We start from the raw sequence: 16,637 nt of genomic DNA on the forward strand, positions 1-16,637 counted from the left end.
TCTGTACCCAAAAAGTAGCCATCGGCCTCGAAAAGGTTGGTGACCCCCGCTTTATAGTATCTTCATCTAGCGCGGCGGTGTGGCTCAACGGGCTAAGCGTTAGGAATACGCTCGCCACCGCACCTCTAATTACTCTGCGTGGATTCGCAGGTTCGAATCCCAGGCAGAGATGGTTATGTGCGATAAGATTGCTGGACTCCTCGCCGTCGTTGGGTGGTTCACGTAACCGCTGGTCGGTTACGGCTTCCTCCACCACCAAGTCCATGCTTCCGAAAACAAACAATATAACTAATCCCATACCCGACTTGGAATGGTAACCGGACGAGAGGCCGTGGTTCGCCATATGGATAAGCCGTCTTATCGGCTTTCCTCTCCCCCGGGATAAATATGTAAATCCTATCCTATTCTTCAGCACGCCAGTTATTGGAACAGCAGTCCGAATCAATGATTTGATGTAAAATTCCAGAGTTTTGGGCGAGTTTATTTGTCTGGTATGATTAGCGATACCGTGTTCTCTTCAGAAATTTCAAATGTACAACCAACAAGCTGAACCTTCGTTTACAATGCTTTAAAAACGGACTCGCTATGTGGGCAATTGGTGATATAACTATCACTTGAGTAGTTACTAGAGTAGGTGCCTGCCTCCAATGTATTCTGAAAACTGACTTGTCCCAGGAATTATGTCCCATAATTTGAAAGAATATTTGACCTAATTAATAACATATGTTATACATATTGTGGACGGAATGTATTTTATAGCATAGGAAAATAGTACACAGGTTCAGGTTGAATAGATAAGTTACGACATTATATTTATTAGAAATTGGCTATTAATAGGCATTATGTTAACTTTTCCAAGTATAATCTTTAATCGATTAAAAATCTAGAATGTTGATCCTATCATCAAGTGCTTTGAACAGTTTTGGTAGTAATGGTTCACAAATCTTTTTCAGGTAATTGTTTGTGACTGATTGTTTTTCGAAAATCTTAATCCTGTACTAGAGATATCAAGTTTCGAAGCCTTGTTGCTCAACTGCCTAATGTTTAATTTAGCTTTTCATTGACTCTAATCTCAGATAAAGCATATCGTTCCATTCTAACACATCAGTATACACCGGTCTTGGTTGGATTTGAATAGTGCCGAACTTTGGCCCTATGTAAATGAAGTCGTTGAACTGTCCCTCGCTGAAAGGCCTTCCAAGATATTAATCTCCAATAGGACTCGTGAAGATCGCTTTCTGAAGGGTATGGGTGTTCCTGTAAATTAACGGTGTGAAATCTGAGATTAACTTATCGATAGGCTTACAAAGAACATCATCAAATCTAACCACAGTTACAAGATTCACACATGCCTAATGCACGACCCATAATGCAAGCAGTCTTTTCCGAGAAAAAAAAAAAAAGATTTGAATAAATATCGATTGGAATATTATCGGGTCGAAGGCTCCGCGTTCAATAATACAATCCGTTAAATTAACAATGCGAGTTTTTTACTGGTGCAGTGAGCGATTCTCAGAAATAAAAGCAATATTTTAGATTTAATTAAACACATCGCGAGTTATCGATGATGCTCTTCCTTTTTCCAATTATACTGCGTCGCCAACATAGATAGAGATATATGATAAGATAACACACTATTTGACTTGAATGAAAACTCCATAAAAACAAAACGTTTTTTGAAAACAGTGATAAAATTTCAAAATATTATTTGTACACGAATGTACAAGCTGAACGACTCACATTAATTAGCAAGTAATTTAGGGATCAAGGTAACAAATTTTAAAATATCCTCATTTTGGTATTACGATTCGGTTTTTCATATCGATCATTCGAAAATTATGACAGCTTGTCACTATCGGCTCAGTCAATAACAATCAATATTATTTCAAGGGCTTCTATTGCTCAGGGTATATGATGTTAGCAATAATTAGGACCAGTTTGTCACCCGTGGGAATGCAACACAGATATGGAAAATTTTCAGTGTTTGCTTGGAATGTATTGTATACTCGTTTCCAACATATTGAACTTATAGTTTTCAAGTTCCAATCATCATAAGTGCGCAGTAAACGTTGTAGGTGTGTGCATCAAAAGCCACCCTGATAATCGATTTTATTTGGGCTGATGAAAAATGACATTTTTAATATGTATTAATAAAAACATACGGACCTCCTGTAGTATGCGCACCAAGATGGCGCACAAACTGGACTCAGGTTGTGTACCAGGTTAGGATTCAGGACCAGGTTATGCGACATCTTGGTGCGCATACTTCAGGAGTACCAAACATACACTATTCCCTAACCGCAAACATATGATTATATATTGATAAAAGAGTTGCGAATGACACGCTAGGTGCAATACATCTGATCTGATGTTTCAAGCGTGTCGGTAAATATCAGCAATAGTCGACAATAGAGAGACTTAATCAACCACAACAAAGTGCAGATAAATTTTGTATTAAACTACTTTGTAAACCAGCCAGTTTTGCAACAATCATACTTATTGGATATTTCATTCAGCGAGAAAGCTCAAATTAGCCGCAGATGCACCGACACAGTTACGGGAGAAATCAATGATTTCTACCGATAAATATGCATTCAGAGGAGCAATATCTAAGCTCGCGACTTCATTAAGGCATTTTGTGAACAGACATAAAATATTAGGTGATTCTGACAGCTCGTTTTTTGACATTTTAGTTAGTGCGTCGTTAACCTGCCTGTGTCGTTCCGATTGGTTCGTGGGTATTTTATAAAAATAAAAATAAAATGTTTGAGTTACTTACAGTATCGCGCAAATTCTTTAAAGACTCATCGGACATATTGTCAAGATAAAATTTCTTGTTGAGAACCAAACACTCCGCACCGTTGCTTATCAATGCCAAACTTGGCTGTTCGTTAAAAAGAACAGAACCAAGTCCGAAGCTGTTCCCTCTCGTCAGTTTTCGTATATTTACATACACCTTCTTTAACTTTCGATCGTCAGCAGCAGGCACATCTTCTTCAGAATCCGATGATGACTGTAAAATGAGGAGAAAATGCTTATGTCTTTTTTACTCGAATTGAAATTAGAAAAATGAATATCGTAGGTAAAAGCCTTACGTCCAACTTCGACAAAAAATCGTCTGCAGACAACGTGTCAACTACATATGCTGGCTTATTTGCTTCTTTTTCCGATTTTTCAGGCATCTGATGCAAAGTAGCTTCTAGGCCTGTTCCAGCGGAATGTTTGTTGTGATTTCGACGCGACCCGTCTTCTTGAGGTGAAGATATACCGGTTTGTAAATAGGCAGCTTTCATTGGGCTTGGTGTGCGTGGTGTACCCGCTCTGTCAGACACTCTGCTCATACGAAATTCTGTGTCTGTTTGTGCTGGAGCAACATAAGCATCTATGTCGCCCCCTGTTATATTCATTGTAACTGTATTTTCCTTTTTGTTGTTAAGAACATCTCGTTCATGAATATTTATTTTTCCTGACTCCCCTTCCTCATCATCCTCTTCACTGACAGGTGTAAGAAATCCCTCTTTAATGTCGATGTTGAGTTCTTTCAGTAGAGACGCTATAGAAGGGCAAAATGACGATTTTAGTCATAGTATAGACAAGTCGACGGACAATGATATGTAAATTGTATCTCACCCATTTCAATTTGTTTGTAAGATGTTGCAACACTCACTTGATCTGCTTTTACATTATCTTCAATATTCTGGATTTTATTTAAATGATCTGACAAAATAAAATAGATACAAACATGGGTACATATCGCTGGTTTGGTGGGAATACAATATATATGCTTTCTGGGGATATGTACGTACATGTATTTTCTGCACTAAAAAGTTGACTAATGTATAACCGCATGCAAATGAAACCCCGTATTCGAGATTAGAGGTTCTTTCCAATAATTCAGAGTTATCCCTTTCATTTCCTTACAGGTCACATGTCGTGATTTTCTATATAATTCATCTATATATATACCCAAATAATTGGTGAATATAACTTTACTCAGTCATTTTGTCTAATCATTTCATTCAAGAATGCTCAGAGCTATTTCTTTCATTGCCTTATAGGTCAGGTGTGGTTTTTTATATAAATATAATTTAAATATATACAACTAATTTGTGGATATAACTTTACTCAGTCATTTCGCAAAGTCTTTTCGTTTGAGAATACTTGCTAAACATCAACGTCCACGCCTATAAGTGTATGCACTACATTTTGAGTCACGTTAACATTATTAGCTTTTTTAAAATCAGGACGAAATATGGATTTATATCAAAATTACGGTCACCATAATGTATAGTCGATATTAAAATTTTAAGGTGGATTTCCAAATTTTCAGCGATGAATGCTGAGGCGATACCTTCTTCGTTGACTTCTTCTTGTTTTTCTACAAGATGCGTCATTAAATGTGATGGTAAAATAGCTGTTTGTTCTGCCATTTGTTTACGGAATATTTGGTGAAGTGTTAGATTCTGCACTTTTAGAGGTTTTAGAACAGAGCAGCTTCCCTGTAAACAATTTCAATATTAACAAGTTCAGAATAATTTTAAAAACTAAAGAGAATGAAATATGAGAAGTAGGTTTTTTGTTTTGATTTCTAAAAAACATTTTTTTTAACAAGAAGGGCTCATTTTAAATAAACTTCATTGAAATACCCCCTGCATTGCTGTGAAACTACGGCGAAATGGTGCGTTTTGGCAGCCTTACAACCTGTCGGAATAATATTTTCAAAATAGTGAAAAGAATTTGCTTCGCGTCGCATTATTGCCAACTTAGTAAATACTCCAAAGTCATAAGATAATAACTGCAACGTTTATTCGGGATATTAGAGAGACACTTCGAGTAGAAGGGTAAGAAAAAAACCATGAATTGCTCACGGGCTCGCTAAACACAATCTAAAATCAAGCGGATCGGATGCCCGCTCAACGTCTAAGTCTTGTAAAACCAGTGTGATGGAATAAAGGAGGTTATAATTGCATCGGTGGCACCCTACGCTACGTGTCCACGTGGCCCCAAATCCAATGACGTATATGACAACGTGCGAGAAAAGTGCTCTACCTCTCTAGGTCGCAAATCGGTTCACGTAATGGGTTATCGTTAACGGCTTTCTCCGCTAAACAAGTGTGAGGACGAATTGTGCCTGAAAGGACGAGTACGCGCAAGTCATCAATACCTGTGGCGTTTGGGAGGGTATACAGATGATGAGAATAGTTAGGCAAGTTTTAACACTCACTTTTTTGTAATCTATTTAACACAAAAAGAACAAATAAAACAACCAATTTAAACAAAACAGGTAAAAAAACGTGATTAATAAAATTGCCTCAAAACAAATCTTTTCAAACAATTCAAATATACGCAATTATATATATTACTATTGCTTTGGAAATAGCTTCTTCGCACTACAGCTTACAGTACGTGAAAGATCTGATTGCATGAAATGTATATTTAGGCAATAACGCCCATATTTGAATGAAGGCGCTATTGAATATAATTTGCAGTTTGACGGTTTTCTAAAAGTTGAGGCAGCACCCAATTTGAAGCTGGTCTTTGTCAATGAATAATACTAGTGTTTAGTATTCAAATATTAATTTACCGATTTAACTACAAATATCCAATCGCTTTCTGCGCTGTCTTTAGCAAGAAGTGTTCCTCTTTTGTAATACCTGAATAAGCATCTGTTTGGATTCGCATCAAGTTTTTGAGTCGGCCAACCTCGGAAAAGAGTCAAATTTCTGAAACAGAGTATGCGGTTCACATACAGTGTTGTTGCATTAGGGTTAGGGTTATGGTTAATTTCAATGAAAAAAATAACTGTGTTTGTTCCTGGGTATATACTTGGTTGAAATAAAGATACATTTTCAAATTAAATACATTTTCAGTTATTCATATTGTTATATTTTTCAATACCCACTCTTAATTATCGCATGATTTATACACAGACATATAATGTCAACGACGCTTCAAACAAAATATTAATAATTACCTGAGAAAAGATCCTCGGTCAGGATCATTGAGAATCCCACCACTCCCACCTGCTAAAAATATTCTCACGTATTCCTGTTTGTCAAGAAGTAAAAATTCACATGGATCTACAGTTACAACGCTCCAGCCCCAATTGCTGTTGTCGAGAATTTCATGTTCCTGAGAGATGAGATAAAAACACTTTCATCATTTCATACAAGTTATGTGCGAATCGGTCATTTTCACCACTAGGTCGTAATATGATTAATGTCACCATATACTCGAATTAAAATTGTTGAAAAAGTTACCCCAAATATATCGCCTCGTTTCAAGAAGGAAACGGGATTTGTGTTTCCATTTTCATCCTGCTTAATGACGACTGCAGACCCCGCAAGTAAAACATAAAAATTGAGAGGGCAACGATTCTCCAATACAACCACTCGTTTGCTTTCAAACCTGTTCAAAATTATATATTAAAATTTGGTTAAAACAAGATTCAGATACATTTTGTTTTCGGTTGCTAGATGTTTTTTAAAATAATTCGCATTCAAGTTTCAGCTCACTAGAAACGTTTATTGAAATCGATGTTAATTTATTGTTCATCTCTAGATTTTCAGCAACAATTTACGGTTTATGATCCATTTCACCGTGGTAAAACAATGGCCGCATTCACTACTTTTTTTTTACAAAATTTCACATCAAGTCCTCGTCAGCGTGTGACAATTATTTCAGATGAGTCTTTGATAGTAACTGTATTTTCTTTTTGATTTTTTCTATATATTCGCCCGAATGTTACACTTGTGTTTTTGTTGCAATTTACACACATTTTTCAGTAACTGACTCATGAATACGCCGGTGTTAGATTTTCAACCAGATTTCCATTCCCTTATAAAAAAAATAGTAAAAATAAAAAAATTTTGTGTGTACCTCAGTAAATCACATTTTTGGAGTTTATAACATTCGCTTGAGAAGTTTTTCCAGTTTTTATATTTGAGGATAAACTCAGTATGATACACTGTATCAAACTCTTGTTCTCCATCATACCCCTAAGGCTGACCATGGAATAAGCTTGCGATTGAAAGTTGTTGAATTCGGAAACGGTTGTTTATTTTTTTACACAAAGGGCAGACGAAGATGAATGAGTCTTTTTAACCAATAAAAGAAATGCGTAGGCTTCGACAAGACTGAACGGGACTATGCTTATATCAATAGAGTGGTAAAACCCTATTTTGTGCTCGTTCTGATGACAGAAAATGATTTACGAGTAATTACGACATTAGCTTGCTTACACGATCTGAGACTTTTGTATATTTCAATTTGAGAGAAAGAAATTAGAGAAAATTACAATGTTGTACATGTTAGCATAATAAATTTTGATACCTCAAGATTTATATGCCAATACCCAACCGCAGTCATATTTTTATTTATTTCTATCTCTCACAAAGCAGCGTTTAACACATGAATGATCGTGTGGGTTTTCAATCTCATCATGGCGGGACATGTTCTTGTCATCCTCAACGCAAGTTACGCCTATCGTATTTGATTTACGGTCACCATATAGTATAATATTAAAACATGCTTCACTCCAAACAATCATCTGCAAATATGATTTGAATAATAAATCGTTCACAAGTCAATAAGACATAGCCGTTCTTTGTGTGTATGTTTGTTGAATATTTATTTAATTATTAAGTCAATGTTTAATTTTAAATACGGATGTAACTTACGCTATCATTGAAAAGCTGCAAATTCACTTTCATCTAAAATTTATTTCAATGGAAGATATTAGAGTCAGAGATGGTAGTCAGAAAGAAATTTTGAAACGTCTCATTACCACTCACAAAAACGAAAGCGATTGAGATCTCAGCCTGGGAACTTTGGCGAGACCTGTCGTTTACTGATTTTTAATGGCACGTTGGCAAGTATGACTACTTACAAGTATTCGATTCTTACCTGATTCCCAAATTTTCGATTCCGATTCTCGACATATCTTACCGAGAAAACATACCCACCTAAGCAATACCATATGAAATCAAGCAAGAGAACGATGTTCAAATATATTGACGGATAAGAAGGCCGAAACTAAGTAGTATGGGTATCCATCTGTCCCTCAGAGGATAAAATTGAACAAAAAAAATACGAATCCCTCAGAACCCACAGAGATTTTAAAAATAAACTTTTAGCAAAATATAAAATAAATATAGTGAAGTTTGCGGCGTCGTATCAACTCAACATTGCAGTAAAGCAGTTTATACATATATATTTATGTGAAGAAATTGCCACAAAACGTTACACATTGTTTGCAATCCAAGTTTTAACCTCGAGAATCGATTCTTGTGCATCGGAATCGATTCTAGTCGATTCCGCGAAAAATCGATTCTGTAATCGAATCCGAACTCGATTCCGCCATCCCTAATCTTTGGAAGGGAATAAATTATTTCGAATGCATTCCACTTCCAGACAATGAAGCTACCGTTTTGCTCATTTGCCCAATTAAATTATGTCATAAATGGATTTGCATACGAACCCAACAAAGTATCCGCTTCTTGCAATGTTCTCCTGTACTGATGAGGAATGGTCTGAAATGGCTTTGACATTTCGTAAAGCGGTTTGAACCTATAATTGGAATAATTATTTCATTGGTATCCTAAAGCAATATATATGGGTAAAGCCTATGTACTTATAACGACCATACTACACGTATATCGACGTGGCAATCAAACAGTAGGCCTACGATATTATGGTCTGAAACAGGGGTGGCCAACACGTCGATCGTGATCGACCGGTTGATTGTCACGTCTCGAGTAGTCGATCGCGTCTGCTATTGAGTGAATTTAATAGCATGCCCCTGAAAATTGACTTCAAGCAGTTTCATGCAGTCCCTGCTTTGTGTTTTGAAACAGGAAGAATACAGTATTGTAGCCTACATGCGCAACCGCTATGCGCTATCGCTAACTACTTTAAAGATTTTAGTCAATCGCGGTCGAAAGCAGGTTGGCCGTCCCTGGTCTAAGATTTCAGTTTTATTAATCTCACCATTCGGACATCTTGATCTGTTCTGTTTTCAGACGGGATGGACAACGTCTTCCTTGTTGTATCAGAAAGTCTTTGCTGATTTTTAGTTTTATAGTCCATAACATCAAACAACACTTCTTGTTTTGTTTCAGGTCCGGCTATATTTTTTGCTGTTCGTCCGAAATGAATGTTGTAACTATCATCGGTCACTATGTAGTGATCATTACATAGGCGATCAAACATTATGGTAAGGCGAATGGCGGCTCTCCACTTGTCCATTAATTTTGCCTGTAAACAAATAAGCAACTACTACGTAATAGCAATATATATATAAAAAAATGAAATAAAAGTTAGTCAGCAGTATGGGCATGTTAACAGTGGGCTATTAATTTTTGCACCCTCGCGTCTAACACCATTGAAGTGCAAACGTCTGTACAGTGTTTGATATTGAATGTTAATATGATTATCATTTTTATTTTCCCCCAACACTTGTTTTCACATTGTGCACGTGCATAAGCGGGGAAAAACAGTATAATAACCTTAAACTTGAGTTTTTGTTATGTCACTTCAATTTTATTTATTTTTGTGCAGCGGGAGTGTATATAAAGACAATCTTAGATCTGTTAAATAGGAATTTGAGTAGTTTTGTAAATTCCCACGTCTTACGATATTTCAAAGCTCTTACTCTATGACATTGGCGCCTCAGGTTCGTCAGAAAACGCCAAAACTACCGTACTCAAGAGCACTTGAAAATTTGTTCACCGGGTCGAGTAGGCTCTGTTGCGCACCTTGACAAGTGCAATAACACTCGACAATATTATCTCTTGTTGCACTAGAAATTTCTGACATTTAAAAGTTGATTATCGTATAGCGGAGCGTCATTGGTGATTCATTCATGACGAAGTATAACTTTTACCGTTAATTTATATGCTGATCGCTGTGGCCATTCTGTCGATTTAAATGCCTAAAACAAAGCCTGTAGAAAAGCTGAATATAAATTTAGCTGAATGAGAAAGATTTATATATACATACCAGTTTTGTTTGTTTCTGTGCGCGGTAAAATTGAGGACTTCCTTTGCTGTCACTTCGTATACTTCTACGTCTCCATTTGTTTGATTTTCTCCTCCCTCCTGGAATTAATAAGCAATTGAGTGAAATATTTTTCACGTTAAAACGACTTGGCTTGGAGTTGAAATTTTGAATAATAATAATTACTGATTACCAGTGCTGCGGCTGCTGGTTGAATCTGCTGGAGTAGAAGACTGATCCTTTAATTGAAGACCCCCAGCAGCCGATGTGCGTGAAAGCGGCGAAGTTTTGTAGGATCGAGATGGCTTCTTTCTGTTTGGCGAGCTTCCGAGAGGAGAAATGACATCCGAAACTTCACTACCTAGGTGTAATATTTGTGATATGAGACAGGATTTGTAACACGTGTATCAACGACTACATGAAAATATATATAACCGGACAAGTTACAACATCTGAATTATACCTTCGTTTAATAATCTCGATCTGTTCCAAGTGTTTTGATTTGAGTATTCATTTATCACACCATGTTGACTCCGCAATGGAGGCAGGACTACCCTCTTTTTCATTTTTTGTGTGGTTTGTTGTTTGCCATTATTTTTTCGACTGAACATGAAATATTTCTCTTCGTTCTCCTTTTTTATGCTTTTTTTTAATTGATTGAAAACTGCTGCCCCGTTTTCAAATTTAGATTTTTCAAATCTGAGAAATTCTGGCAAAATTGGAAAGCGGCGTTTGGATGGACGATAATCTTGGTGATTGGGCGAGTGTGCCAAATATCTATTAATACCTTTAATCTTCGAGTATTCTGTTACATTGTCAGTACCAGTCACAATACTAATACTCTGAGGAAAGACGATCGCTGTGTTCGAGTCTGCTGGCACAGAGTTTTTACCATGCGAAAAATCTTCTGAAGCCTTACTAACAATAGTCACGGTCTCCTCGCTGGATGAATCCGCTATTATTTTATATTTTACAGCGTCCGTTTTCGATAGCAACACTTGTAAATTATTATCAGCAACATTGATATCTCTGTGGGAATCTGTTACAAACTTGCCATTCGCTAGTTGTCCGAAACCGTCTTGTCGAGAGACATTATGTGATCTGGATATTATCTTATCTGGCGACTCGAGATTTTCCGAAGTTTGGATAGCGGAAGACTTATGCCCAGGCTCATTGTGTGCAATTTGAAATGATGCAGCGCGTCGAAGAGCTTTTGTACGGCGCGTTTCCCGAAGTAATAACTTATGTGAATCTTGATCAGCTATTCCATTGAGTGTATCATATTTTGCTTCACTTTTACGTGATCTATTATTTTTCCAGCTGTTGTCGTGAAATCGACGTTCTAAATTTTCCATTGCAGCATTTCTTGAAAATGCAAAAGTAATTTCTCGACCATCATAAGCACCATTGTTCGATCTTTCCTGAATGCGGAGTGCTGGTAGCAAATTAACCGCGGGCAAAGGAATCATGGGCCTTTTGAAGCGGTCGTTATTGGTACTAACTCCAAAACCATGGCTATTATCTAAAGTCATTTTTCGCGGTTTTCTTTCGGCCTGATTTATTTTGGATGCTGTGGACAACGACTCCATTCCAGCATACTTCCTGCTGTTACTTTTGCGTCTCCACTTGTGTACTCGGCAATCACTAGATCTGGCATCTGGGACTCTTTGTCGGTGTAGATTGCTAAGAGAGTTGATGGGATCTTCTGGTATTTTATGACCCCCGGGTGTTAACTTCTGCTTAAAATTAATCAACGTATTTCTCGAAGAATCATTCGGAACACCTAGCATTGAACTTAGTGCAGCGGTCATCTCACGACGTTTATTGACTTCAGATTTCCCCGTGTAGTGAATATTCTCCGATTGGGGATATTTATTGTCTGTGTCTATCTTATTGGTTCTTGAGTTGAACTCAGGTGTTTTAGTGGAATGCGGTTTCCAAGTTAAGTTGGTCGTGCTATCAGTGTACGTTGATTTGAACTTTTTGCGAATGAATACTACTTCTTCCGCCCCAGAATGGAGCAATGATGCTCTGATATTACCGAGACGCCGTGAATCTAATACTGCATTCTTTCTTTGGAACTTTTGTTTTGGTTGTACACGAAGTTTTACATTTTCTTTAAAAAATTGAAACCCGGTAGGAGGAGCTGCTTTATTGACTTCACTTTCTATCAGATGGTGTGTTTTTGAGACGTCCTTTGTTCTGCTGCTTATTCGCCTGCCCAGACAAGGCGATACCATATTTCTAAACATTCGAATTAAATAAAACTTAGAAACCAAAATAAAGTTGTCTTTATATATATAATCTATTTTATATGTGTAAAATCGATCATTATTTTCAACACAAAGTGTGCCACTTAATGACAACTTTTGCGTACTCGACAATATTCAAAAAATTACACACAGCCATTTGAAGTATTACGTCATAGTTACATGAAATATATACAGATTTCTAGTGCGAGCCCATCATGCTGTTTGTGTGTCATCGCTTGTCTAAATTGGGCAATTTTACAAAGTCTCACGCTAATATTTTCTAAACACAACACCTACTCTTGAAAATCGCAGCGTTTATTGTTACAGTGCTTAACCTTCTTGTTTGTGGTCACTCGGCCACTGTTTAAATGTTATCAAGTATTGAAAAGAACATAGTGAGACATTTTCAGAAGAGTAATAGATATCATGTAAATGGCTAAACTCGGCAAAAGAGATTAGTAGTCACAATTGTTTTCCCAATTTGATTCGAGTAATATTATCCCTAATATATTGTTTTGTACAATACACGACACGTTGTCACCGTTACGCTCGTGCGAACTAATGTGAGCGATAACCTTACCGGTTATTCTTCCAACAGTACATCGACATCAGTCTGCGCTCGTCAAATATATCGAAGTGGCCATTCTTATTGGAGCAACGATTAATTTACATTGTCACTGTTAAGACAAAAATATTTGCTAATTTCACCAATACTTCACTATTCCAAATAATTAGAAGCTACGCCTGGCCACTCTACTATTATTATTTATACAAAAAATCAATGACTAAAACTAACAAATAAGATTTCCAATAACTTCGAAAAGACTAAAATTAAGATTTCCAAGTATCTGTAAATCGAAATGTCTCTATGCTGCTCTTTTCTAAAAAACATTTTCACATATTCTTCGATAAGAGGATTTATAAATAATAGTCTCAAAAGGAAGTCCATTTATTAAATATCACCTCTAGGATTATGAAATTGAAGATTCTGAAAAACATAATACAAGCTTTTCCGATAATTACCTTACCAAAATGCGCTTGGTAACAGGCGTCGTAGCATTCCAAAACCTAACGTTGACATACGCGCGCCATGGTTCATTCTAGTGAAATTTACAAATTATACGGTAAACCATAGCAGATCATTTGAATTGCCCAAAGCAAACAAACTACTTGGCCATAATTTCTAAATCCTGATAACGCCAAGACTATCGATCATTGATATCACGTTGTAGCAGTTGGCGAATTACAGGACACATATGGCCCGAATACTCGATTGAATGTAGTATACTAAGTCATAGCGATATTAGGAAAAATAGTTTTGTTGAAAGCGGAAGAATATACTTACGCTAATTCAGACAAAATTTAATTTAAACGCGGTTGTTATTACTCACAGTGCCAGAGAGAATATTGATGCAATACAAACAGTTTCTTTTCAAAAGCGCTGTTTGATTTCTTAAGCATGTATACCGGACTTATGTGATCAATTTGTGACGTTGCAGTTTATATTGCGAGTTGTTTTAAATAGTAACAAATAATATAATATAACATCAACATTCCTTTGGCTTTGTTCCGTAGAACAATAAAATGTCTATCCGATAAACTAGGAGCAAACGTCGAGTAAGTTGGAAAAAATGCGTCTTTGGCGACGTAAATCCCAAGCTTTAACTCGAAGACAATTTGAGTTTCGGTTCACGTCGTTACCTTATGAAGCAATTAACTGTCTGCCTCCATTGGGACGAAATAAATATATCACTGTGTTCTCTCGATTAATTAGATTCTTTTTCATAATTTTCTATTTCAATTCTGCTATTTGTAATCGATACCTTTAGTTTATTTATAGAATAAACATTTTTGATTTTTTTTGTGCCATGCACGCTGACCTATTAGGCTACTAAAATAGCTGAAATATTCTTTAGATAGGCCTACAGCTTTAAGTATTTCTCGTAACGGTAGGTCATCGGCCACTTTCAAAAACGATTTGAACAGATTCTGATGTTTAACATTGAACAATCAAATGCGCAATTTATTTTCATTCCAGGACCAATAAAACAGGAAAATGACAATTCTTGTAAACGTACATCAACACACTCCTGTGATCTTTGTTTGTCGTTGCCATTATAGTTGATACGTATTCGTGCCCTTCGAGTGTTACCCAGCTTAAATTTTTACTTGTTTGAATTGGAATATGGCTGATCTCAGGACGTTAAACTATACTTATTTATATGGTATATGACAAAACTACCTCCGGTCGGTGGGCCTTAACAGAAAATATCGTTAACAATTCAGACTGTTCTGTGGGTACTATAAACCGATCCAGAAAACACGTTGAGAATTTTTACTGATCCAGGATGGTCGATGAAACAAAAAGCTAGAACCGAAGAGGAAGAAGACGCACACAGTTCGAAAATGCTGGAAAATGCACACAAAACGTCTGTGTTGAAATTAAAGTCACCAAAATCATTCAGAGATGATACGACGACGCTGTGTTTTGACTTTTTCAGCTTGCGTACACTAACAACAAGATTAAAAAGTCGCGGCACGATTATTCCAAATCAGTTTTATTGAATCACTTATCCGTTAATATTATGCGTTTCGACAGTAAATAAAATTGAAACGAGATTTCGCGGGTCAATTGTAACAAGTCTTTATAGTTTTTAGCTTTTAATTTCTGTCAGCGCAGAACATTAATATATGAAAATGAAAAAAACATTTTGTTGTACTATAACATATATTGTATTATATCGCATATATATGTTGTTCTGATACACTGACAGAAAATCCGCATGGCGAAATTTGTGGTGGAATTGAGAACTCGAAATATTTCATGTAAAAACATGAAATGTGAAAAAGTAATATCAAAGTGTCTCTTCAATATCTTTACGGCTGACAGTTTGAAAAAGGTTGTCTAGTTAAATTCTAGCGACTTTGCATTACACAAACTTGCATTGTTGGGTTGGGGTCGAAAACGTATAACGCCTTATATATACCGGTATATATATATATATATATACCATATTACACCACCTATTGGTGGACATAGAATAATAAATCATTATACAGGGTGACCCAAAAAAACTGAACCCATACAATATGTTCCAAATAAACTGGGTTTCGTTTATTTGGGTCACCCAATATATATGTGTGGTACCGACTACACCCATTACTGATTGCAGGATTGCAATGTAATAAAGTTCATGTTGCAGTGTTGATTATTGTGAAATGATCTCAAAAATTTTGTGAAAATTCGATCTTGACACAGTTTGAGAAACCCTGGACTTAGACCACGCAGATATGGCGATTACAAGTGTAAAATGAAGTCAACGACGGAGTATATGTACGAGGCCCATTGATTTTCTATTGGGTAAACAGACATACTGAAATGAGTTTTATTCATTAAGTCACCTGCACTTCGTTCTAAGGACGTTCTGAGAGCAAATTACACAATAGAATGGGTTACTTTGAGGGCGGATATATAATTTGCTCTTAAATTCCGTCACCCCCACAGAGAATAGCAGTGATTCAAAATAAAGGCTTGGTGTGGAATTAAAGATTATGGGAGCAATTAATGAATAATTGAATGAAACGCTCGCCGTTTATATGACCAAACTAAAACAAGCTATACGAAAGGCGAAATATATATATACCAACTGTAAATACATTTTGGGTAACAAACACACAGGATTAGGTCAGTATACACGAAGTTGGATGCGAAATTTATTTTACGTCACTTTTTGTACACTTTCGTATTTTCAGTATGTGAAAAACTACTGACCAACCTCGGATTTTAGCAAATTGAAATGAAATAATGAAAAAAGTGTCTCTCCCAACATTTTCTGTTTGAAGTTCGTTACCTGTGGATCGATAATCTGATCTGGTCCACACCACCTTTATACGAACCGTAATCTCAACGCCTTCTTCCCCTTGGTAGTGCGGCATGATTATTGTATGGTTGGTGTTAACAAATTTCTGTTAGATCTGTCAGACTGGCTGCATATTCGTCAAAGACGCATAAACAATAACAAATATCGTATCAAATGTGGACCGTTCGCCCTATAATTCCCTCCCCTAAATTTACCCAGAGACTCCACTCCCACTTGGCAACTAAATATATACATGAAATTGTACTGAAGTCAACCGTCGGGGTTCTTCTAAATCCTGTACACTTTGTATGGAGATAAAATCCGGTTCAATACGACGATCGATTAATGGTTTCTAGATTATTGCTGCAACAAATTTCCATTCACTTTCATGCACGGACAAAAATGTGTGACGGGATCATTAACTATATCCACGCCTGTGATATATGAGTGAGTTTGATAGATGTAAGGAGCGAGCTTTAACGACAGGCGAGATTCACCAATTGATAATCCAATTCAATATCACCATAGA

General features: G+C 36.5%; 1 protein-coding gene across 1 annotated transcript; it reads right to left on the bottom strand.

Annotated features, from left to right (window-relative positions):
* Positions 1 to 712: 712 nt before the first annotated feature.
* On the bottom strand, positions 713 to 13,334 carry LOC120339850 (uncharacterized). The gene is made up of 15 exons (XM_039408061.2): positions 13,272 to 13,334; positions 12,829 to 12,925; positions 10,460 to 12,240; positions 10,190 to 10,357; positions 10,000 to 10,097; positions 8,989 to 9,255; positions 8,480 to 8,568; positions 6,261 to 6,408; positions 5,975 to 6,132; positions 5,585 to 5,723; positions 4,352 to 4,499; positions 3,631 to 3,717; positions 3,096 to 3,553; positions 2,780 to 3,013; positions 713 to 1,257 (listed from the first exon to the last, which is right to left on the bottom strand). The coding sequence occupies exons 2-15, from the start codon at positions 12,855 to 12,857 to the stop codon at positions 1,105 to 1,107; spliced, it is 3,957 nt and encodes a 1,318-aa protein (XP_039263995.2). The 5' UTR covers positions 12,858 to 12,925; positions 13,272 to 13,334; the 3' UTR covers positions 713 to 1,104.
* Between the last annotated feature and the right edge of the window lie 3,303 nt (positions 13,335 to 16,637).

The sequence above is a fragment of the Styela clava genome, chromosome 9 (genome assembly GCF_964204865.1).
Source record: "Styela clava chromosome 9, kaStyClav1.hap1.2, whole genome shotgun sequence".
Taxonomy (NCBI): domain Eukaryota; kingdom Metazoa; phylum Chordata; class Ascidiacea; order Stolidobranchia; family Styelidae; genus Styela; species Styela clava.